The following is a 25,570-nucleotide window of genomic DNA, read 5'->3' on the forward strand; positions in this document are numbered from 1 at the left end:
GTGGGACCTATGGGGTTTGAATTAGGTTCATCTGCAAACCCTATGACCTCAACCACTCCTGACACATGGACTTCCAGCTCTGCCCTCCCCCCTCGAGATCCACACTGGCTCCTAGATACAGGACTAGGTCCCAAAGACACCTCACACTTTGTAATTCACACTTCATTAATTTTCCCCCTTGGTTGTCTTCTAACCCCACACCTTCCCCCGTCTCGAGCTCCCTCTTCTCCACTTGGTAAGTTGCTAAGTTGGTAATACCGTCGCACTGCCATCTACCAGGTGACCGCTGCTGTGGATCTGTCACCCCTACATCCAGTCAGTCTCTAAGTCGTGCCCATGTGTGCCTTGAATCCACCCTGTCGTCTGTCACCACTGCCCTCATCTGGGTTAGTTCTTAACATTTTTACTTCTCCCAGCTTGACTCCCCTCAAAGCTGGTTGCCATACTACTCCCGGAAAATAAAACAGGAAGGAAGACACAGTCACAAGAGTGCTGGAAACCAAGCTCAAACAACTGCTACCCTCTGGGAGGCCTTGCCCCGGAATCTGTTACCGAGCATCAGCTCGTATGCAGACTTCTGAATAAGCAGCACAGTCTAGAGAAGGGCTGTCCCTGTGTAGAAGACCTCAGCTACTCAGCTCTTCCTGTAATTTGATGTAATTTTTTCCTAGTTCCTTTTGTCATTGATGGTAATGATCTTTGATGTGTACTTAAAACTATCTTGTCCCCTTTGTGGTGGTTTCTTCACTGCTTTTGTACTTTGCATCCTTGCTCATTTCCCTCTCCCCAATGAAGTATTACTGTTTATTATCTGGTCATCTCTGGCCTTTTGAACATGAAGTCAAGTTATTTCTGGATAATTATGAAGGGAAAGAAAATATTAAGTTCTTCCCACTTGTGAGATGCTGTTAGGCCCTGGATAATTAACGCACATACCTATTACTGGTAGAGATGGTTAGAATCGTAATAGAAGGCAATCTGACACATTACTAAAGTTTTCAATATGCATGCCTTTCCAACCAGCCTTTCCCTTTTGCAGCTTGCAGTGCTAAGAGTAAATGCACCAAACAATGCATTTTTCACTTAGGGGCACTCATGATATAGACTGTTTGGATAGACTTTAAGTGATGTGGGTAGAATCATTTCCCCGAAACCAAGCTGCATATGAGCAGCCCTTGGCCTCGCTTTGCCAGTAAATTAACCGCCTCGTGTTCCTGTGTGCTGAGGCTCGTGGACATGTGCTGTGCTCCAGAAGCACCTTGGAAATGTGCGGGTGTGTTTGCTTCTGCTGTGGGAAAAGTGTTTTCCCTCATCTTGTTTGCAACTCAGCATTTCCTCAAAGGAAAACTATTAACAGATGGCTGTCTTTGTGCCAATTCAAGGATCTTGATCCAGAAAGAACCTACTGGTCAGTCTTTCTCTGGGCTTTGTTCCCCCACTGTGTCTGAAAGTGCCCGGTATTCTCTCCCTGATGGCCTTGAACTCATTTCTCTTGCCAGTACACAACATCATTTTGTCTTCTTCACTCTTCCATACGCAGTTTGTTGTTTGTTTTGCTAACTTTTCTCATCACATATCCCCGTTTTGGGGGTACCCTTGACTTGAGACCCGAGTACGTCTGCTCTGAAGTTGGCAGACGAGAAGTACAGAAGCAGATTTTCTACCAGCAGTAGTTACTCGGACTGAGCACTTGCTTCATGTGTTCTCATTCAGTCTTCACACTGACTGTATTTACCCTTCATACTTCCCCATTTAAAATATGAGAAGACTGATAAGGTGAACACAGGTCAGAGTGACTCTCTCCTGGAGGCACAGAGACAGCCAGGGAGCAGTAAAGCCAGTCAGTTGGGCAGTCCCTGAAGTCTACTTCCAGTGGATATCCCAGGCTGATGGTGGAGAGGGGGGTGAAATTAGCAGTCCCTTTGCCTCGCTAGGAGGCTTCACCAATTGAAGCAAGAGTTAGGGGCAGAGTTGCATTGCGTTAACTATGTTAAACCACATGAGCACATGTATTAGCTTCCTACTGCTGCTGTAACAAATTACCACAAACTTAGTGGCTTAAACAACACAAATTTATTATCTAATTCTGCAGGTTAGGAGTCTAACATGGGTCTCAGTAGGCTAAAATCAAGGGCTGCATTCCTTTCTGGAGGCTCGGGAGAATCCCTTTCCTTGCTCTTTGCCACCTTCATTCCTTGGCTCCTGGCCCCCTTCCATCTTCAAAGCCAGCAATGGCGGGTCAAGTCCTTTTCATCACTAGTACTGACTCTTCTGCCTTCTTCCACATGTCAGGACTCCTGTGATTGTACTGGGCCTACCTGGTTAATCCAGGATAATCTTTCTAAGTCCAGCTGGTTATCAGTCTTAATTCCACCTGTAACCTCTGTTCCCCTCTGCCATGTAAGGTAACATATTCATATGTTCTGGGCATTAGGGTGTGGATATTCAGGGGTGCAGGGGGGCATTATTTTGTTTGCTACCACATGCCACTTTCACAGCGTGGTAGGACAGAGCCGCCACCCCCAAACTCTCATCCTTGGTCTAGGTTGCTTCTGGAAGGTGTGTGATCCTTCCTGTTCTTCTCACCCACAGCTTAAAACACAGCTTCCCAATGGATCCAGCCAGTCTGACGTTGTCTAGGCTAATTGTTTCCTGTGGCCCAGGAAGAGATTCCAATTCTCTCTTGATGGAAGGAAGAAGAGATCTCATTAAGGGCCCCCTTTATCAGGGAAAGGTGCTCACCTAGGCACGGCTGCACACCTAGTTTCTGCCCTCAAGAAAAATCTGCAAGTGTCTTCCACCGATGAGCTCCTCCATGTGCTTGCTTCTGCTGCACCTGTGTCCATTGGTAATGTGACTTGGGTGAATACTGTGGGCCGGATGCTGCGTCTGTTCCCTCACTGATCCTCAGGCAATAGTAGTAGCACTTTGCAACAATTACTATTTATCCCCAAACACACATTTGACATATAAATGGAGGAGTTACTGCATCAGCCTATTGGGATGTAGCTACCGGAGGTGTTTTGCGGCCCTGTTTTAAACAAGGGTGTAAGTGGATGTTGCTAATACGTTATGAAGAAAGAACTCAGGGAGGTTAAGTAATTTGCTCAAGGCCACACGAAAAATCAGTAACAAGATTGAAATCCAGGTACAAAACTACATTTCCTATATTTTCTCCATATCCGTCAGAAAACTCCACCTGAGGGTGAACTACTATTTCGTTTATAGAAGAGCTCTTTTGACTGGAAATTGGGAGTGAACAGGCAGGAACCCCCTTCAACACAGGCTCAATGAGGTAACAGTCCCCACCGTGTGGGACGTCCCTTGCTTCTTGCTGCGTTACGGAAGCTCTCACTTCTACTTAAAAACTCTCAGGGGGAGGACAGGAGATCTTAAAATCACATATATTTTCATTTTAGAATTTCACTTGCGTGGTGTCCTTCAGTCACTTCACTTGTGATTGCAAACCCCATTGCTCTTGGTCTGAATTTCAGTCAGCATAATCCTACCTCATTATTTTATGCAGCACAGGAGTATTTATAGTGATTTAAATTAGATCATTACTTTTCCTTGAATATGTCACTGTTTGAGTTATGCAGAACACCACAAGTAGGTGGGCAGTCTGCGTGAAGAGATGTTTCTTATCGGCACTTTCCCTCCTGGGATCTTAACAGCATAACCCTGAACCTATTAGAAATACTGGTATTAAAGTCCCCATTTCTTCCTCGGGGCTACCCCTCCTGAAAGGTTGGGTGCTCTGAGGCCCCATTCTCAGCTACAGCTTCTCCTTGGTGCTGACTCCCAATTCAGTCTCTAGCCCAGACCTCAGTTCTGAGCTGCCGTGGGATATCTGGGCATCAGGGCTGACTTAATCCTTATAACACTCTTATAAATGGGTGGATGAGCACTACATTTTGTAATTGGAAAATGAAGAATCAAGAAGATATGGTGGGGGCTTCCCTGGTGGCGCAGTGGTTGAGAATCTGCCTGCCAATGCAGGGGACACGGGTTCGAGCCCTGGTCTGGGAAGATCCCACATGCCGCGGAGTGGCTGGGTCCATGAGCCACAACTACTGAGCGTGCGCGTCTGGAGCCTGTGCTCCACAACAAGAGAGGCCGCAACAGTGAGAGGCCCACGCACCGCGATGAAGAGTGGCCCCCGCTTGCCACAACTAGAGAAAGCCCTCGCACAGAAACGAAGACCCAACACAGCCAAAATAAATAAACAAATAAATAAATAAATTTTTAAAAATTAAAAAAAAAAAAAAAGAAGAAGATATGGTGGTTTGCTATAAGCCTTAGAGGTGGGATTTAGGGAGCTTTGTTTAAAGAGAAAAATGTAAAATGTTCCAGTTGAGAGGGAATTAAAACTGTAGGCAGTTAGTATCACATGTATATAGCATAACATAAGGAATGACTAATACATATTATGTCTTAAGGTAAATGTTCAGAACAGAGAGGAGTAATTAGGCAAAGAAGGGACGGAGATAGATAAGATGGGGGTGTTACTGCATAGATGTCTATTGGGGTATAGCCACTGAAGGGTTTTGTGACCCTGTTTTCACACTTAATCATGGTTGTAAATAGGAATTTTGCTAATACTTGACTCATTGAAGGCTGAAACCAAGCCAAAGCTGGACTATGTGGCACCATTTTATTAGTTAGTTTTACAAAAAGAGAAAAGCCTCTGTTTATACAGGCTGGAAGAGTCGTTTGACCTGTTCTTCAATGCCATCTGAAATTGCTTTGGGGTTAACTTAGCCTTTCCCTTAAGACACGTATGATAAGGGGTTGAGAGGAGCACAGACTGGGTTTTCATTCCCCCCAATCTCTGAGGCCTAATCTCTGAGCAAGGTGGCTTTGGTGCCAGCTAGTGTCACTGTTTAATATGTGATGGGGAGGAAGTAACAGGTTAACTTTGATAAGTGGACACGCCAGCTGTGTAAACTGAACCAGAATATTTCTCCATGCCGTTCCCTACCCTCCCACCCCCGGAAGCAGAAATGAAGTGATTTGCCTTCACCTGTTGGTTTTCCCTTGCCCCGTCCCTCCCCTGCTCTCCCCTCTCTAGGAAAATGAGGACTTTCTTTTCTATATTACTCATGAGTTCAAGTTTAGAACAATATAATGGATATAGGAAGTGCTTTATTCTGAAAACTTTGAGAGAGAAGTTGCTGGGTGACTTGCCACTGGCTTAATTTTACCCTCTCTCCTACAGATTCAAAAATGTTTTATCAGAAAGTTAACTTTAGAACTTTCATGAGACTTTAGAATTAATTCTGGCGGGTAGACGCATAAGCTTAAGTAAGGGAGCTAAGAGACAGATGATTCTGAAATGTGGAGCTGGATGAATGGCTGCTTTCTTCAGTGGGTCAAAGGCATGAAAAAATAAGGTTGAGGGCAGAGGGCAGGAATTACTCTCAATTTAGTGACAGGGCAATCAAATGCAAAGTTTGGACCGTGTTTGGAACATGAAACTAATCAAGCAACGGTTTAAAAAAAGTTTTTTTGTTTTTTTTTTTTTTTGAGGACACCAGGGAAATTTGCACATGGTCTATGTATTAGGTGATACTGAGGAATTAATGTCATTTTTATCAGCTGTGATAATGACATTGCCGTGGAGAATAATCCACATATTTTGGTCCTTCTGAAGTAGGGGTGAAGTGACAAAGTCTGGGATTTGCAACAGATGAAGCAAGTTTGAGAAAATTTAGGAAATTGTTGAATCTAAGTGATAGATATATATGGGGTTCATTATACAATCCTCTACATCTAAGATGATGGAAAATTTTCATATTGACTTCTTAAGTGTTTTACCTGGCCTCCTGAGCCCACAGTTGAGTTGCATCTACAGTTCAGTGTGGTTATCCTATCACAGCCACCAGACCACAGACACTTTAATTCCTGTTGGGAAGCACGTTGCCACCAACCCAGAGCCAGAAAAGCCAAATACCATCCAGAAGCTCTTTTTCTTGTTGTTGTTGTTGTTTTTAAAAAACAAAAAACAGAACAAAAAAAACCAGTTTCCTTCAGCTTATCCAGAACTATTGATTCTGGAGTGAGGACCAAGATATCGACCTAGATACAACTGATTACCAGCCCCCAGAGGGAGGAAAGGTGGCTTTTTAAAAACTACCCTTTTTTATTTTATTTTGTAGGACTACCAGAAGGCTTCAGACCTTCTATGACGGAAGTCATTCCTGTGCCAGAGGAGTGTGTCATATTCCAATGGCTGAGCCGTTCTGCCCTAAAACGAGAGAGGTTCGTAATATTTCTGGAAGGTGCACCAGAATAAATCATGAGGGCTTGGGGTGGCATCTAGACGTAGATTAACTGGCCAAGCATGTGGTCTCTCTTCCCCTCTCTAGCTTGCTGCTTACTCAAGGTTTTATGAAGAGTTGTTTCCCTTTGCTAATAATGCCTCCACTACTCTCAGTCATTGGTAAGCTGAATCACTCAAAGTTGCAACCTATTTTTTTTTTTTTTTTCTTAAGTAAGTTTTGATTTTGCTGTCAGGATACCTTTTAAAATAATTTAGAGTAGCATAATATGTCCAGAGTATACAATCTGGAACCAGATTTCTTATGATCAGGTCTTTACGCTTCAGCTTAATTGTTGTGTGTCTTTGGACCAAAACCTCGGATTTGGTTTCCTCGTTTATAAAATAAGGTGATGATAACATGTACCTCATAGGACTGTGAGGGATAAAAGAGTTATTTACTTATAAAGTGCTTTGAGTGATGCCTGTTAGTTATAAGACATCCAGTGACTGTTAACTGCTTTTATGAATTAAGTTATTAATAATCTGTAAATTGTCAGATTGGCATCATTTGCCTTTGAGCTGAGTTTGGCTGTTACTCTCCAGCTGCCTCTCCAGGATTATAGTAAGATCTCAGGACTAAAGGGGCAGCCCTACAAAAGCCAATGGTGATATAAAGTGAGGAATCACAGCCTTAGCTTTCAGAGAATAAAAATGGCTACCACAATTCAAAAGTCCATCCATGGTACTTTTCTTATAACTCAAGATTTGAAAGTCAGGTGCAACCCAGTAGGTCAGAAGTTATTGTCAGAGACAAACTGCCTAGTAAAATCTACTTTATAAAATAACTTAGACAATACATATACCTAAACATGTTAATCATTCAGGTGATTCTAACACCTGAATGTGGAAAGTAGTACATGTTCAGCCTTGTATAATCATGTAAAACTAGCTTCCTTACAGTTAAGAGCTAGGGCACCTTAACCTCACTCTGGTCTCAGAAATCTAGAATCCAAAGCCAGGCGTTGGAGGGAGCCATTTCAGATATATCACTGCATTGTTGATTCTCTGTGACTTCTGTGAAAGCACCTTTTTTACTTCTTTAAAACAAAAAAAAGGCAGGTTAAGTTTTAAGTGTGAGTTTAGAATACATTTGACCCTTGAACAACGTGAGGGGTTGGGGCACTGACCTACCATGCAGTTGAAAATCTGAGTATAACTTTACAGTTGGCCCTCCTTATCTGCAGTTCTGCATCCAAGGATTCAGCCAACCACAGATTGTATAATATTGTAGTATGAATTTATTGGAAAAAATCCATGTATGAGTGGACTGCACAGTTCAAACCTGTGTTGTTCAAGGATCCACTGTGTATGTTCCTGGGTAGTTATCAGCAGAATATCAGAACAATGTATGTCTGAAACTCAGATCTGTCCACAGAATAAATCTGCTCTCCAGGGGAAGTTAGATGTGTGCAATAACATTTTTGTCCACTTCAAAATGGGGGCAGCTTGAGAAGAAATAGACTAGGGAGAGAATATGCATGATAGTAGGAAATCAGAGGTACTGCCCCAGTGATTTGGGTACTAGGAGTAGAGGTGGGTAAGGGAAGTGCTAATGATGTATGCAGAGCACATGTAAATGTGGTGGCTGGGTGATAGTTTCCAGTAATGCAGTTTGGCCTCCCTTGAGACCGAATTAATGCAGCTATTATTTTGTCTAGTCAAGCTAAGGACCCTCACATAAAGACTTTAAAAGAGTGCTGGGGAGGGCAGTTTAAGAACATGGGAAAATAAGGCCTTCAGAATATTACTTTATTCTTATATACCCTAAAAGAGATTTTAAAATATTGTCCAAAAAATGTAAAGAGTGGGTGGTGTTGCCCCTTCGTAATTATGACTTTAACTTTCAACATCATTGTGACCTTTCATGTACCGACGACAGATTGTCAAGTGGCAAGCAAGGTACACTATGGTTGTACTATATCTTACCATTTGTGTTGAAATATGTGTATGTAAAAGAGATAAATATGAAAATATTTATATGCAAATAAAGTGTTTCTGGAAAGTTGACCAAAGAACTGCTAACAGTGGTTTCCCATGGGGAAACTGGGTCGCTAGTACACAGGTAGAAGAAATACTTGTCACAGAATAATATCCTTTCGTACTGTTTACATTTTTGTACCATGTGCAAGTATTACCTATTCCAAAAATAGTACTTCTAGTCGAAAGGTAATCTGAAACAAATTCTTCTAAATCCTGACACAGTAAAGAGACCTCTAAGCCTGTAGTTTATATTTCTGGCACCTTACGGTGGCGTTGTCTGTTCGTGTGGGAGTGCAGAGTACTGGTCCAGGTGGCAAGGGCCCAGGATCTGTCACTGGCTGGCCCACCCAGGCCCATAAGCCTCTACTTCCTCCTCCCCAACGTGGCACCCACCGCCCAGGGTGATGGTGAAGACTTACAAGCCACATTGCCACTGGCCTGCGATAGTTGTGATCTTCCTTCACACATCTCTAGAAGCACTCTGAAGTTTGGCCGAGACATACAGCTCAGTTATTTGGGATTTTTAAAGACATTTAATGAAGACAGGACTGGGCTGTATATATCTTAATTTTGAAAGTAGGGGGGACAGCAGGGGAAAGAGTGATTTAATAAGCCCTTGTATTTATACCTATACTCCTTAAGGAAAAGTTTTGATTTAGCATAATCTTATTTTCAGCATGTATAGGATAAATAAACATGATGTAGCATCAGCTAATCATCTAGGGCTTGTCGTGGTTCTAAATTTGGAGTTGCCGAGGCTCTTGTTAAAATTCTTTCTCCTCTTGCCATAGCATAATGTGTTATTTTTAAGGAAATAGGTTAATTTGCTTATGTGGTTCAGACATGTGCAGGCAAGACCTTGGCCTAGATTGGAGCCTTCTATTGACCTTGAGTCACTCCATTTTATATATTGGTATCATAGGAAACTTGACAAATTATTTGGGAAATGTGTAGAGGCTGCCAGTGTTAATAATTAGAAGACCAGTTAAGCATTTAGATTCCTTGCTATATATATTCCTTAGCTCTTTTAATATTCACAGTATTGGGGCTTCCCTGGTGGCACAGTGGTTAAGAATCCGCCTGCCAGTGCAGGGGACACAGGTTCGAGCCCTGGTCTGGGAAGATCCCACATGCTGCGGAGCAACTAAGCCCGTGCGCCACAACTACTGAGCCTGCGAGCCACAACTACTGAAGCCCCCGCGCCTACAGCCCATGCTCCGCAACAGGAGAAGCCACTGCAATGAGAAGCCCATGCACCGTAGCAAAGATTAGCCCCCGCTCGCTGCAACTAGAGAAAGCCCACATGCAGCAACAAAGACCCAAAACAGCCAATAAATAAATAAATAAATAAATAAATAAATAAATTCTATAAAAAAAAAACAAACAAACACACAACTTCACAGTATCTCTGAGTTATATAATATTATTATTCCCATTTTACAGATGAAATAACTAGGACGTACATAAGGGTAAGTGAATTCTTGGCAGTGCTTTAACAGTTAAGTTTAAAAGACTAATTTTTTTTTTAATTAAAAAGGAATGTTTAAGCACAGGCTAAGAAAAAAATGAAATTAGATTAGATGTACATTATTAGACACTAGAAAAAGTGATCAAACTTTTAAATAATGTTTCTAAACTCATGTGTCACCTTGCCTCTAAAGGGATGCCAAGATAAGTTTCTCTCTGGATAGAAGAAATCAGCACAGCCCCATTCTGTTTTTTACTGTATGTCTTTAGAGAGGCAACAGGCAAAAGAGATTATGAAATAACTTTCTACCCCCAAAAAGCTTTCACAAAAGCCCTCAGGTTTTGTATAAAAGAGCAGTGAGAATGAGTTTCTCAGGAGCTGGAAAACAGTTCACTCTGCACATCTCTGAGATGTGAATGAGGAAGGCATCTTAGTGTAGCCTTGGAGGTTAAGAGCTCAGGCTCAAGCCCCCTTTCACAATCCATGATAGTCTCTTAAAGTTGTTAAGAAGTGAGATTAAAGCATGTAAACAAATGCCTGGTGTGTAGAAAAACCTCACTGTTTGCTCTTGTACCTGTGAGCTAGGGGCTGGGGCAGGACAGAGCACTATGTAAGTGGGTAAGGGTCTAGGAAACACCCTTCTGTGATCTCCTAGGTTCTCTTCGAGGGCCTACAGGTACTAGGTATTTATAGTAACAATCTTTTAAAGTATCAGAGGAAAAATAAATTAAGCTGAACTTCTGTTTGTATGTTTTGAGTTTGGTTCTTTGCATTCTAGGTCCTCATAGAGACCGCTAAGAAGCTAGGACTCCGGTGCCACTCAAAAGGGACAGTGATCACAATTGAGGGACCTCGTTTTAGCTCCCGGGCAGAAAGCGTCATGTTCCAAACCTGGGGGGCGGATGTTATCAACATGACCACAGTTCCAGAGGTGATTCTTGCTAAGGAGGCTGGAATTTGCTACGCAAGTATCGCCATGGCAACAGATTATGATTGCTGGAAGGAGCATGAGGAAGTGGTAGGTGAAATTCTCTTTGGAACATATATGGCCTGGGCTTCCACGTGCCGTGTGAGCCAGTAAGAGAGTGTCTTAACTCTTTGTTTATATTACATTAGTTCCAGAAAGTGCCATTCTACCAGGTTTTAAAGTCAGCTTTTCATACACTGTCATTAGGTATTAACAGATTTTTTCTGTAGTTCCCACTGGAAGAACAGAAATCTTCATAGAGAATAAAAAGACACTTTTATCCAAGGATCAACAGGGGAACAGTACACTGTAAACATGTAGGTGTGTTGGGAATTATATTGAGACTTGGCCCTTACTTTAAGGATAAAGACTTGGTTATAAGTTCTTTATGTTGTGCTACTGTTTATTATGTAGGGGGAAAACCCTACTATTATGTACCTCAACCTGGTAAGAGGACTCTGTATTCATGTCTGTCTGTATTCATGTCTGTCTCACCTACCATGGCTGGGTACTGTGCTTGGTATAATAATATGATAGCAGACAGACAAGTCCATAAGGAGCCAACATTCTGGGTTTTGTGGGGCTGGGTAGAGGCCAAGCAAACCAATGTGAGAAGGCGCAGGGTTATAAAGAAATAGTGTGATAAGGTACAGAAGTACATATCAAATTGGCCCAACCAAATACTTCAAATCCAGGAAGCCTTCCTGGTTTAAGTGTGATGGGAAAGATGGCCGTGCCTGAGTGGAGTGGAGAGGAGAGGAGGGAGAAGAGGCAGGCAGGGCCACGTAGGCTGTGTAAGGATTTCAGATGGGAGGTCAATGAGGGTTTTTGGCAGGAAAGACAGCAAGATCCAGCTGGTATTTGAGGACACTGGGCCACAGAGGTCAGGCTTCCAAAACAAATATTTTCTTTGTGGAAAACTCTGAACATCTACAAAAGTAGAGTCTAGTAAAATGAACCCCCAGTTACCCATCACCAAGCTTTCCAGAGTTATCAGCCATGTCAAGTCTTGTTTTATTTATATGCCCCTACCCACTTTTCTCTCCCCTACCCTAATTATTTTGAAGTAAATTTTTCTAAAAGGCCTCTCTTTTAAAATAATTTTTTAAAACCACAACACCATTGTTGTATGAAAAAATATTGATATTAATTCCTTAATATAATCAAATGCCCAGATTTGTCACATTTTCCCTCATTTCATAATTTTTAACTGTTCAAATCAGGATCCCTTATAATCCACACATTGCATTTTAACGATATGCCTCTTAAATCTTTTACTCTAATATTCTCCTCCCTTTTCATTCCTTGCATTTTACTTGAAAAAACCAGATCATTTGTCTTGTCATTTATCTCATTTTAAAAAGAGAAAGTGATAAAACTACAGCCAGCCAAGAAATTTTGAAGGAAGAAGTGCTGGAGTGGCGGTTCTGAACACACTTAGGGGAGGTGACATCTTCTCCAAAGGGACCTTACCACCATCTCAGGCTGCTTGTTTCACCATCCAATTTCATGTAAAATGGAGTAAGATATTCTAGCTGCCTGTCCATCCGTGGGTATGGAGTTTGGGTCGTAGATGAACCCAGATTCTTTGAATGAATGTCTTATCCTCACTCTGCAGTGTAATAAACTGTTGCTGACTACTAGGATGTTCATTATGTAAGAGATTTGCAAATCCTGACCCAAAAAAGTCCCTGACTTGGCAGCTTTGGTCATCTAAGGGACAGCTCAGCCTCATGATGTTGAGAAGCTGCTTCCAATTAATAGGAGACTCCAGCCTCTGCCACTCCCCAAGAGCAGATTGCTTCCTGCCTGTGGCTTTCTGCTCGGTCTAGTAACATTTGTCTCCCATGCAGAGCGAATGGTACTTTCGTTTAGTAGCCCACATGAGGTTTGGAAAACAGTCAGTTGGAGCTACTTCAGTTAAAAGAAAAAAAAAAAACAAAAAACCTAAGCTCTGTGTAAGTGGTAAGGCACAAAAGCAAATAATATTAAATGCCACCAGGAAAACATAGACAAAGATGGCATCATCTCAGTCAGCTATGTGTGTCATTGTGCTTTAAACCAGATGTGTAGCCTGGCATGGCAAAAAGGTTTTAGAGTTGCCTAAACACTTGCTCAAATTCCTGTTGTTCTTTTTACTTGTAATACTGGGTGAGTTATTTAACCCGTTCACGTGGGTGGGGGTTGTGTAGTTACATTTCTGACCTTGCAGGATTATTAGGAGGATTAAACCATATGATAAATGTAGAGCATCTAGTATAGTGCTGGCTCCTAAGAGGGTGGTCATCAGATGGTAGGTGTGATGGAATGGGGGAGAGGGATAGTTTCTGAAGAAAACTTCTGAGATTTAAGCTGGATGTTGAACAGGTTAGAATTTATTGTGAGGAAGTTAGTAGAAAGGACGTTTTGGGTGAAGCACAACAGCAGAAACAAAGAGAAAAAGGAGATCAGAATCTGTATTAGTCACAAAGTGTGAGGAAAAGAGTAAAATACAAGGTAAATCTCTTGGATGTTTCATGACCCTGCATTTGAAGATTCATAGCTGGCAGGCACCCAGCAAGCTGGTCACCACCTTGTGCTGTGATCCCCTCGCACAGTGATGGGACTCCCCTCTGCTACAGTGCTCATCATTTTGTTCTAAACACATCTCAGTGTTGTGGGAGGGGTCTGGACTTGATACTCCAGGAAATAGAAAGGTGTAATCATTGTGCCCCTGAATCTTGGGTTTCTTCTAAGCATAGTGAAACATGAAAATTACTCTGTCTGATCATCTGTTTTATACTCAACTTTCTTCAGCTTCCTTATGAAGCAACTTCAGTCATACACAGAAGCAGACAATGGTAATGAACGTCCAAGAATCCAACATCCAGCTTCAATCATAAACATAACAACTTAAGGCCAATCATATTTCATCTATACTCTGATCCATAATTTTATCCATAAACATTTTAGGAAACATTTAACATAACCACATTACCGTTATCGCATTCCAACAATAATTGCTTAATATATCCAGGCAAAGTTCAATTTTCTAGTTATCTCAAATAGCGTAAGTGATTTTTTTCTTCCAGGTGTTTTTAAAAGAAACCAGGTCATTTGTCCTGTAGTTTCCCACAGTCCGAATTGGTGAAATCATCTCCTTAGGGTGGTTTATCCAATTTCTCAGTGCTCTGTTATTTTCTGTAAATTGGCAGCAGGATCTAGAGATTTGATCATATTCGGTCATCATAATCCACAAGGAAGCTCATTAAAGTGGACTGTTTCTTTGTTTGGTTTGGGTTTTTTGGTTCTGTGATGTTAACAGCCCATCCATTAATTCACTGGGACTGTAAAATGGTTGATGCTTTGATCCCATCGTTTTTCTTTATTAGCTGGAAGACTTCTCTAAAGAGAAATGTGCTTATCTTCTGATTTATCCAGTATAGCAACAGTTTTTAAAACTGGAATCCATTCTGTGGACATGAGGAGAAGAGCCACAATCTTTCTAGGCCATGCTAACACATTATACATCTGAGAAACTTTCTCGGATGCCATACTGAAAACGAGCAGTGCTTTTCAGAGATGTCATTGGGTTTCTCCAAGAGCTCTCCCTGATACATGCAAAGCTTGGGTCCAGGGGATTGAAACTGGGGTAAACTGACTTTAACAGATCAGGTAGGAACTCAAGAAAATGTTCTGTGAAAAGCAGTGGAATTTTAAATTGCTGTTAACATCCCGTGCTATTGTTTCTCTAGGTTTCTGTGGACCGGGTCTTAAAGACCCTGAAAGAAAATGCCAATAAAGCCAAAAGTTTACTTCTCACTACCATACCTCAGATAGGATCCATGGAATGGTCAGAAACCCTCCATAACATTAGGGTAAGTATCCTCAGCCATCTGTAAGCAGACAATTCCATAGACCCTCAGCTGCCTTTTTCTCTAATTTGCATTTCACCCTTGGCCCATCTCCTTATGTATTTTATACTAGGCTAGATGTTTTCTACAAGTTTTCATGCCATTTACTACTACTAACCATAAATGGAATAGATATACATTTTGGCTGGTAATGCAAGAGCACTGGAAGTTAAGGTGGGGAGAGTTTTATTATCTAGTCTACCAGGTTCTTAACATTGTCCTGCTTTGCAGTATATCCCTAAGTTTTACTTCAGAAGATTGGTAATGTTTGCTCTGTACATGGATTATGCTGCAGACAAGGCTGTTTTCTCTTTGGCAGATCCATGCAAAGTGTTGGCAGCCTTTAAAGCCAAAACACTGACAACAGCAATACTGAAATGGTGCCAGGGAATGTCTACTTACAGTTAATGTTGCGTCAAACTAAGATAGTAATTAATGATAAACAAGTGATGGGTTGCAGATCGGTAGCTCTTCAACTCTAGTATTAATTCCCAGAATATAATTTGAACTGACTGCTGAGCTCAGAGATGTGTGGTTTTTATCTGGACATCTTGAGACTCTCTTGATTAACCACCTTGGATAAGGAGTTGCCTGAAATTGATCAGATGTTACATTCACCTAGTAGCCAGTATATCCTAAGGTCCTAAGTATATCCTAGAACACATCTGTACTCTTAGGTCTTAAGAAAAGTAGTTGAGAGAAGATTCGAAAAGTTGATAAAAGCCCTCTCTACCTGAATTACCACCGAGGAGCCCTGGAATGAGAGCCACTGTTTTAGTGTGACAAGGACACTATGTGGTAGTAAATGATTGCCAATTGCTGGGCATGGAGGTGCCATGATTTGTAGTGTTTGCTGATTGCTGTGGTATAAATGCTCTTGCACAGCCGACTTCAAGCTACTAACATGAAGCCACTGGTAAGCTGGGAAGTGATGTACATAATCAGGTTTTTATAAGCTGGTACAAGCAGGCTCCAGCACATCACTGTAATAATATGCCTCTCAGCCTTGAGGACTGGCGAAGTCAGGAATATTGGCATTTGTAATCTATCTTCCCTACTAGACTTTAAATCCATAAGGAGCAGGAAACACATCCATTGGTTTCAGCCTATATACCCAGGAGATAAATGTTCTTTAATGAGTAAATGTTAGGCCCTTCCCCCCATGAAGTATTTCATCATAATTGAAATACAGGCAGTCCTTATTATAAGGATAAAGAAAAGGGGAACAGAAAACAAATTCTAAGAATTGGAGAATGTCACTTTAAACTAGAAACAGTTACATTTAGCTAAACATAATGAGTGTAATGTGATAGAGCAGCATGACTTTGGCTTGTCTAAATAAACACACTGTTGATTGGCAGGAAATGTGACTCATACTTTTGCTGCTGCTGAGGGTATAACCTGCAAGATGGGATGGTGTGTTTTGGGTTTGTTTTTTTTGTTTTTGTTTTTTTTTTTAGGTTTCTGACCCCATTTTGACCATAGTCCCTTGAACTTAAAGATAATTTGTCAAGCAATAAATTTATTATTTCAGCTGCATTTTTAAGTAAAGATGTTTGGATAGTAGAAATCGGTATTCTCCTTTCTTTCTGTGAAGCTTCTGAAAGTGTGTGTAAAATTGTGTGTTTCTGTATGTATGCATTTTTTTTTAAATTTATTTGTTTATTTATTTTTGGCTGTGTTGGGTCTTCGTTTCTGTGCGAGGGCTTTCTCCAATTGCGGCGAGCAGGGGCCACTCTTCATCGCGGTGCGCGGGCCTCTCACTGTCGTGGCCTCTCCCGTTGCGGAGCACAGGCTCCAGACGCGCAGGCTCAGTAGTTGTGGCTCACGGGCTTAGTTGCTCCGCGGCATGTGGGATCTTCCCAGACCAGGGTTCGAACCCGTGTCTCCTGAATTGGGAGGCAGACTCTCAACCACTGCGCCACCAGGGAAGCCCATATGCATTTTTTAAGAGGGTTAATATGTGTAGAAAAGAGAAAATGAAGAATTGCTGCTCTAGACAAAATTGAGAATTATGGCCTCCATTCTATAGCATTAAGGAACACCATACTAATAATCCCTTATTCCAGGGCATTATTTTCAGCTCTCTCAGCACTGAAGTGTGCATCATTAATTCACTACACTTAGTGAGCACCCACTATATGTCAAGATATGTAAGACGCTGTAATGAAGAAGCTCCTATTCTATTTGGCAATACTAACGTTGAAATTTCAATGACGTTTTTCAGTGGAATAAGGCGAATGAGGGAGGTTGCATAAACAACAATCCAGGCTGGAGGATGGTGTATAAACTATGTCCTAGTGGATGTAAAGGCGGGTGGAGATAAGTGAGAATCAGAACAGTCCTCTGAGATAAACATTCTGAACCTCACCTTACATGAAAGGAGAATGAAGAACTAAAAGTTAGGAGTTACACTCAAAAAGTCCCATAATCTGTGCCTGCTTTCTTTCAGAAAATGGCCCAGTCTTCTGTTTTGTTACCAAGACATTAAAATAGCATGGCTGCTCAGAAGACAAGGTAACCTTCTAATTCCAATCATTTGGGGAATTCCTGCTTGAGAAAACACAGAAGAGACATGCAGCTTCTGTGTCCTTGCCCCCTAAGGAAGAACAAGTGATAAGACATTGCTCACATCAGAGATGCCTTCTAAAAGACTTGGACTGCTTCAAATAACAGAAGGAAAGCAAATAACCAGTAAACATGTGGGGAAATATTTACACATTAGAAAAAAAGAAGACACCTTTCACCATTCCCCCAAATTTGTAACAGTAAAGGTAAGCAGTAACATTCCTATGTTGCCAAGGAATGTGAAGAAATAGCTTTTAGACTATTTACTGATGTGACTGTAAATTGGGACAATCTTTTTGGAGGGCATTTTGGTAAAATGTATCAAAAGGCTTAAAAAATACCCTTTGTGCTGGTTACTTTACTCCTAGGAATTTATCTTTAAGAAATTATCAGAGATACATACAAATAATTATGTATAAAGAAGGATGTAGAACATAGTTTTAATAGCAAATATTCAAAACAATCTGAATATCCAACAACTGGAGGTAATCACGGTTAAGCTCTAATTAGATTGTGAAGCAGCCAACTGAACATCATGGTTTCACATAATATTTAATGTACTAAGGAAATTGTTGCTGTATAATATGAAATGGGGATATGTAAGCATTTTACAGTACTAATTTTGTTTTAAATATGTACAATGAATAGAAAGAAATATATATACTCTCTTGTTATTGTATTTGGGGGGAGGGACACTGGATAAATTTTTAATTTTCTTTATATTTTTCCTTATCTTCACATTTTTCTACAATGAATATAATCAAATAGTGAAGTTTTAAAAATAAAAATGGGCTTAGAAAGATCCAGTTCTTGAAAACACACTGTTTCTGGTAATGCAGCAAAAGTTAAAATGGCAATACTAAGAGGAGTTCTGTTTGAGTTAAATCTTTATTTTTGTTAAAAAAGATAATTAATGACTATAGTCAGAACAATACTTGGGTTTGCAACAATGTGAGAAAAGCTGGGTGTTTAATATGGAGCTAATCTTAAATTATTTAAGAGACTGTATACACACATTCTAGTGTGTCAGATATTCTTTAAATTGACATTTGACTTTTTGTTTCTACTCCTTTTTATGATCTGATGAATTATTTTACATGAGTTGGTGATTTTTGTTTTTTAATAAAGAAAATGGAAGCTTGCTTCTTACTGTTTTTTATTGTCAATTTTTTAGGAATGTGGTTTGTTTTCTTATCACAGGGAGATCATTCTTCCCTCAGAATTACTCCTTCTCACTATGGTCTGTTACTGGGTCCTTTAGTGATGTATCTCGTCTGTTTAAAGAGATTGTAGAATGAATGTGTTTGTGTCTAAGAAACTGTCTTCAAGATAATGAGCTGCTAATTGTAAACAATAAACTAGTTACCCTTCAGCATTAATACTAAGCTGTTTGGGTTACATGTGAGTATGGCTCTTGGATTCTCTGATGCAGTGGTTTCAACTCTGCATATGAGGGAGCCACAGAGGACCTGATGGGTCTGAACCTAAGGTTCTCTGGCTCTATACCCCATGATTGTTTTTACTACCCTGTAATATATGCTATGCCTTACTTTCCTTCATTTTTGGTAGGTGTCTGAGGATGTCAAGGCCAAAATGCAGGCATTTTTCTTGTTGCCTTCCCCAAGTACAGTGCTTCCCAAGTTAAAGAAGTTATTTTCTTGATCCAGTAGCCTTTTCTTGCAGCCTCATTTTTAGACTTCTCAAGTGGAGTACATGGTATTCTTGTTTTGTTACCCATCATTTACTCCTTAAACAAAGCCAATAATACAATTTTCCTTCTACCTCATTCTTGAGGACTTTGCTGACCATTTCTTCCCAGAACACTTCCCACTTCTATGATACTTCACTCCTTTTCTTAGCTACAAAAATAAGTGAACACTGTGATCAGTTTTGAGCATTTTGAAGTTTCCCCAGTGGATTATGGGCATAATGGAAAAGTTCTAGCTTAGTGACAGCCCCTTGGAAGAGCGCTGAGTTACTAATTAGTACATCTGCATCTACTTAGAAATGTGTATTGGCATTGTGAGCTGCTTATTTTTGTTCTGCATTGTTGTTCATGATTTTGACAATTAGATAACCAGAATAGTTCATATTCAGTGTTAACCAAAAAGAGTGGAGAAGGCTGGAACAGCAGGCTTACATTTGAGACCTGAAAATACTTCGCCAATTAGCTTCAGTGCATCCTGGACTTGTTCATAATAGGCCAAAGCTTAAGAATGGCTAAAATTCTCAGTGGTGCGGGGGGGGGGGGGTCTAAATAAAGTGCATTGATTCAAATAAATAACGTCTTTATGTGCCGGTATAAAACAATGTCAGTGATAAAAGTGGAAACCAGAGAAATACGTAAAGTAAAATAATGCAGTTTGTGTGGGTGTGTGGATAGCATATTTATGCTTTATGTCCACAGAGTTTCTGGAAAGAAGCTGAGTGATAACCTCTGAGGTACAAGCCAAGAGACCTGCTGTCTACCTCGTACCTTTCTGTACTCTTTGGACTTTTTACCATAAGCATCTACTCTTGGTTTATTCATTTTGAGGAATGGAGAATAGGGGAGGCCTTGCTCTATAGCAGTTTATATAAAATAACCTCTTTAACCTGACACTGAATTCTGTGAGGTCATGTCCGGGACAGTGTGTCTACTTCTGGGCACAACAGTTTCAGGGGAACTCTGACCACCTGAAAAGCACCGAAAGAAGCGTATGGGAACTGGGAAGACCATGCCATGTACGTAATGGTTAAAGGGACTGAATGTGTCTAACCGTTTAAGAGAAAATCTTATGTGAGCATTTCGAATATTTAAAGGGCTGTTCAGTTGTGGACTAACCTCTCTCACTACTGATAAGCCTCCATAAAAGCAGGAAACATCTTTTTTTACTTATTATGGGATCCTTTGTTCCTTGTACTTAGCACAAGATCAATGAATATCTGCGTTAAGTGAAAATCTGATCCTATTTTTCCTACATAAAACCTTCATCAGCTCTTCATACACCTCCTCCTCCGTCTTCACTTTCAGCAAGTGACTTCAGTTCCCTCTTCACTGACAAAACTGAAGCATCAGCAAACAACTTCCAGGCATACCCCCATTACCCTCCCCCAAGCTCTTTTCCCCTCTGTTGTCTTTTCTGACAATATACATATTAGCAGCACCTGGAGGGCTTCTTAAACCAGACTGCATGATCCCACCCTAGAGTTTCTTTTTTAGAAGTCATCAGTCTGGGACATCATAATCTGGGGTTTGCAGCCATCTTGAAATTGTGCACACATTTCAGTACTGGTGTCTCAGTCCCCCTTTCTGTGTCTTTGCATCTTCCAGCCTCTGCTGAGCTTGTTGATGGCTGCTCCCAACATAACCCATTCCACTGGTAGACAGGGGATGGTTAGAAAGAATTCTTTTTCTTAAATTTTGTGAATTGAAGTTAATCTACCTGTAACTTTCATTTGTCCCTCTCTGGAACTACTAGGGAGCCATCTAATCTCTTCCACACAACACAATTCTAATATTGGATGGCAGCCTGTCCTTCCAAGAGATCTTTTGCCTGAACATCTTTAGTCCTTTTTCTTTTCCAGTGTTATTGAGATATAACTGACATTCAATACTGTAAGTTTAAGATAGCATAATGACATATGTATATATTGCAAACTGATTAGTTAACATCCATCACTTCATACAATTACAGAAAAAAAGTGTTTTTCCTTGTGACAGGAACTTTTAGGATCTGCTCCCTTAGCATCTTTCAAATATACCATAAAGCATTATTAACTATAGTCATCATGTTGTACATTACATCCCCGGTACTAACTTATAACTGGAAGTTTGTACATTTAACCATCTCCACCTAATTCCCCTACCCTCCACCACCTGCCTCTGGCAACCACAAATCCGATATCTGTTTCTATGAGTTTAGTGTTCTGTTTTATTTTAGATTCCACATATAAATGAGATGAATAGTATTCGTCTTTCTCTATCTGACTTATTTCACTTACCATAATGCCCTCAAGGTCCATCAGTGTTGTTACAAATGGCAGGATTTCCTTCTTTTTATGGCTATACCATATTCCACTGTTTATATACATACCACATTTTCTTTATTCATCCATCAATGGGTACATAGTTTGTTTCCATGTCTTGGCTGTTATGAATAATACTGCAATGAACATGGGGGTGCATAGTAATTTTAATTTTAATAGTAATAGTAATTACTATTATTATTTAATAGTAATTTTAATTTTTTTGAGAACCTCCATACTGTTTTCCATAGTGGCTATATACCAAATTACATTCCCACCAACCTTGCACAAAGGTTCTCTTCTCTCCACATCCTTGCCAGCATTTCTTATCTCTCTCTTTTTTTTTTTTTTCTTTCTGATAGCCATTCTGACAAGCCTGATGTGTTATCTCATTGTGGTTTTGCACTGCCCTAATGTTGAGGACCTTTTCATGTACCTTTTGGTCATCTGAATATCTTGGGAAAACGTCTATTCAGGTCCGTTGCCAATTTTTCAGTTAGATGATTATTATTATTTGCTATTCAGTTGTACGGGTTTTTATATATTTTGAATGTTAACCCCTTATCAGATACATGATTTGCAAATATTTTCTGCCGTTCTGTAAGCTACCGTTTTATTTTGTTGATTGTCTCTTTTGACTTTCAGAAGCTTTTAACTTGGATGTGGTCCCACTTGTTTATTGTTCATTTTGTTGCTTGTGTTTTAACTGTCATATTGAAAAAATCATTGCCAAGACCCATGTCAACAAGTGTCTTTCCTATGTTTTCTTCTAGGAGTTTTATGGTTTCAGGTCTTACATTTAGGTCTTTAATTCATTTCAATTTAATTTTTGTGAGTGGTGTAGGTATAAAATAGGGCTTCAGAGTTTCTGATTCAAGAGGTCTGGGATAGGGCCTAATAATTTACATTTCTAATAAGTTCCAGGTGACCACACTTTGAAAACTGCTATCATAGATGTTTTTCCCTGCTCATCCACTTACTGGATCTTGTAACTCTCACCTAGTCAAAGACATCACTCTGGCACTTGCCCCTTTCTCCGTAATCAAACTGTCCCTCATTACTGGATCACTGCATCTCAATGCACAAATATGCTGTTATTTCTCCTATTAAAAAAATACTTCTTGACCACAATTCTCTTTACTGTTTGTCTTAATGCTTTGACTTTCATTGAAATATAACCTCTTGAAGAGCTATCTATTTGCACTGCCTCCAATTCATCGTCATTCTTTTTTTTTTAATAAATTTATTTATTATTTATTTTTGGCCGCATTATGTCTTCGTTGCTGCGCACAGTCTTTCTCTAGTTGCGGCGAGCGGGGGCTAGTCTTCATTGTGGTGCACTGGCTTCTCATTGCAGCGGCTTCTCTTGTTGCAGAGCATGGGCTCTAGGTGCACGGGCTTAGTTGATCCGTGGCATGTGGGATCTTCCCAGACCAGGGATCGAACCCATGTCCCCTGCATTGGCAGGTGGATTTTAACCACTGCGCCACCAGGGAAGTCCCATCTTCATTGTTTCTTCAGCCCACTCCAAATCAAATTTTGCCAGCATCTCACTTCCAATACCACAAAAATTATTCTCAAGGTCACTTGTATTAAAGCTATTGGTCAATTCTCAGACTTCACCCTTTTCCTATCAGCAGCATTTGATAGTTTATCCCTTCCTGCTCTTTAATAAACTTTCTTCATGTGGCTTCCAAAGACACCACACTCCGTTTTTCTTCTACCTCAACAGCTGCTATTCAGTCTCCTTTGCTGGTTCCTCCTCTTCTCCCTAATCTCAATCTTTGGATTTTCTATCTTCACTCATTCCTTGGTGACCATTTCTCATCTTCCCCCCACATCTGCTCTCCCAGCACAGTTGTTGGCAGTTCCATTCATCCAGTTCCTCAGACCAAAAACATGGAGTCATCCTGGCCTCTTCAAAACCCACATTCACACCAGGAAAACTTTATTCACTCTACCATCAAAACATATCCAGAAACTGACTATTCCTCACAATATCTACTACTTTTACTCTGGTCTGAGCTGCTCTCATTTCTCACCTGAATACTGAAATAACCTTCTGACTAGTCTTCCAGCTTCTACTCTTTTCCATGGGAGCAGCACCTGTCCTTTCTCTCTCTGACTTCCTCTCTTACTAACACCCTCTAACTCACTCTGCTCCATACCACCAAACTTGCTTTTCCTACAACACACCAGGCCTCCTCCTTGAGTACTTGCTTGGTGTCCCTTCTTCCTGGAAAACTCTTGCCCCAGATAACCACATGGCTCACACTAGCACCTTCTTCAAATCTCTGTTCAAAATAAGCCTCAGTGGGTCAACCCCAACCATCCTACTTTAAAGGAAAGCAAGAATCCTCACTCTACACCCCCAGCACTCCTGAGGACAATTACCTGGCTCAACTTTTTTTTTTTTTTTCCCCATAGCTCTTAACGTTCCCAGCATACTCTAGTATGTCATTTGTGTTTGCTTCTTTGTTGACCCTCCTGCTTTCTCTAAAATGTAAACTCTGCAGGAATTTTGTCATTCACTGATACACATCCCACATGGCCGGAACAGTGTCTGGCACTTAGTAGCCTTTCAGCCAATACTTTTTGAATGTACAGTTTCCCCTTCCTTATCACAAGCCTGGCATGTTCTAACATGTTATGGCTTACTCCAGCCTCTTCTCTCACTTCCCATATCTCATGGCACTCTAGATCAGAGCTATCCTATAGAAATGTAATGTGCACTGATATATAATTGTAAATCTTCTAGGAGTCACATATAAAAAGTAAAAAGAGATAACTGAGGAGCTGTTTGGCAGCAGCTGCTGCCTCCTGCCTTCCTTTGCCACTGCCACCCCACATCATAGCAGAAGAGACAGACCCTGGCACTGTAAGTGTGGACAGCCAGCCATCAGCCCCGGCAGCTAGTTCACTGCATCCAGCCCAACGATTCTGAAAACCATGCCTCACTGGAAAGAAAAATCCCTTTTGAGAGGAGACAAGAAGGTGGAGTAGAAGGAAGTGAGCTCACCTCTTCTTATGGAAACACCAAAATCACAACTAACTGCTGAACAACCACTGACCAAAAAAATGCTGGAACCCACCCAAAAAAATACTCTACATCCAAAGACAAAGAAGAAGCCACAACAAGATGGCAGACAGGGTGCAACTGCGATAAAATCAAATCCCTACACACTGGGTGGGTGACCCACAAACTGGAAAATAATTATACCACAGAAGTTCTTCCACAGGAGTGAGAGTTCTGAGCCCCCACATCAGCCTCCCCAGCCTGGGGCTCTAGCAATGGGAGGAGGAGCTCCCAGAGAATCTGGCTTTGAAGGCCAGTGAGGTTTAATCACAGGATTCCACAGGACTGGGGGAAACAGAAACTCCACTCTTGTAGGGTGCACACACAGTCACGTGCACACCAGGACCAAGGGAAAAAAGCGGTAACCTCATAAGAGAATGGGCCAGACTTACCTGCTAGTATTAGGGGGTCTCCTGTGTAGGTGGAGGGCAGCGGTGGCTCGCTGCAGGGACGAGGACACTGGCAGCAGTAGTTCTGGGGAGTACTCATTGGCGTGAGCCCTCTTGGAGGCCGCCATTTTCTCACCAAGACTGGGCCCCACCCAACAGCCTCTAGGCTCTAGTGCTGGGATGCCTCAGGCCAAAGAACCAACAGGATGGGAATACAGCCCAACCCATCAGCAGACAGGCTGCTTAAAGTCTTCCTGAGCACACAGCTTCCTGCTAAACACACTCCCTGACACAGCCCTGCTCCACCCACCAGTGAGCAGGAACCTGTGCCTCCCATTAGGAAGCCTGCACAAGCCTCTCAGACAGCCTCACCCACCAGGGAACAGCCAGCAAAAGAAAGAAGAACTACAACCCTGCAGCCTGTGGAACAGAATCTGCAATCACAGAAAGTTAGACAAAATGAGATGGCAGAGGAATATGTCCCAGATAAAGGAACAAGATAAAACCCCAAAAGGACAACTAAGTGAAATGGAGATACGCAATCTACCTGAAAAAGAATTCCGAGTAATGATAGTAAAGATGATCCAGGATCTCGGAAATAGAATGGAGGCACAGATCGAGAAGATACAAGAAATGTTTAACAAAGACCCAGAAGAACTAAAGAAGAAACAAATAGAGATGAATAATACAACAACTGAAATGAAAACTACACTAGAAGGAATCAATAGAATAACTGAGACAGAAGAACGGATAAGTGATCTGGGAGACAAAGTGGTGTCTTTATTCTGCTGTGGAACAGAGTAAAGAAAAAAGAATGAAAAGAAATGAAAACAGTCTAAGAGGCCTCTGGGACAACAATAAATGCACCAACGTTTGCATTATAGGCGTCCCAGAAGGAG

At 41.1% G+C, this 25,570-nt stretch overlaps 1 protein-coding gene and 1 long non-coding RNA gene across 2 annotated transcripts in view; one reads left to right on the forward strand and one right to left on the reverse strand.

Moving 5' to 3' along the window:
* MTAP (methylthioadenosine phosphorylase) overlaps positions 1-18,320 on the forward strand; it is a 38,820-nt gene extending 20,500 nt beyond the window's left edge. Inside the window, exons 5-8 of the mRNA XM_068553195.1 lie at positions 6,159-6,261; positions 10,549-10,788; positions 14,472-14,594; positions 17,083-18,320. Of these exons, the coding sequence (XP_068409296.1) occupies positions 6,159-6,261; positions 10,549-10,788; positions 14,472-14,594; positions 17,083-17,121 (505 nt within the window). The 3' untranslated portion in view covers positions 17,122-18,320. The remainder of the gene's footprint in view (positions 1-6,158; positions 6,262-10,548; positions 10,789-14,471; positions 14,595-17,082) is intronic.
* A 2,957-nt stretch (positions 18,321-21,277) lies between these two features.
* The window catches only part of LOC137770488 (uncharacterized), a 73,312-nt gene continuing 69,019 nt past the window's right edge, over positions 21,278-25,570 (reverse strand). Inside the window, exon 3 of the long non-coding RNA XR_011075180.1 lies at positions 21,278-21,343. This is a non-coding gene — a long non-coding RNA (uncharacterized lncRNA). The remainder of the gene's footprint in view (positions 21,344-25,570) is intronic.

The sequence above is a fragment of the Eschrichtius robustus genome, chromosome 10, assembly GCF_028021215.1.
Source record: "Eschrichtius robustus isolate mEscRob2 chromosome 10, mEscRob2.pri, whole genome shotgun sequence".
In the NCBI taxonomy this organism is placed as follows: Eukaryota; Metazoa; Chordata; class Mammalia; order Artiodactyla; family Eschrichtiidae; genus Eschrichtius; species Eschrichtius robustus.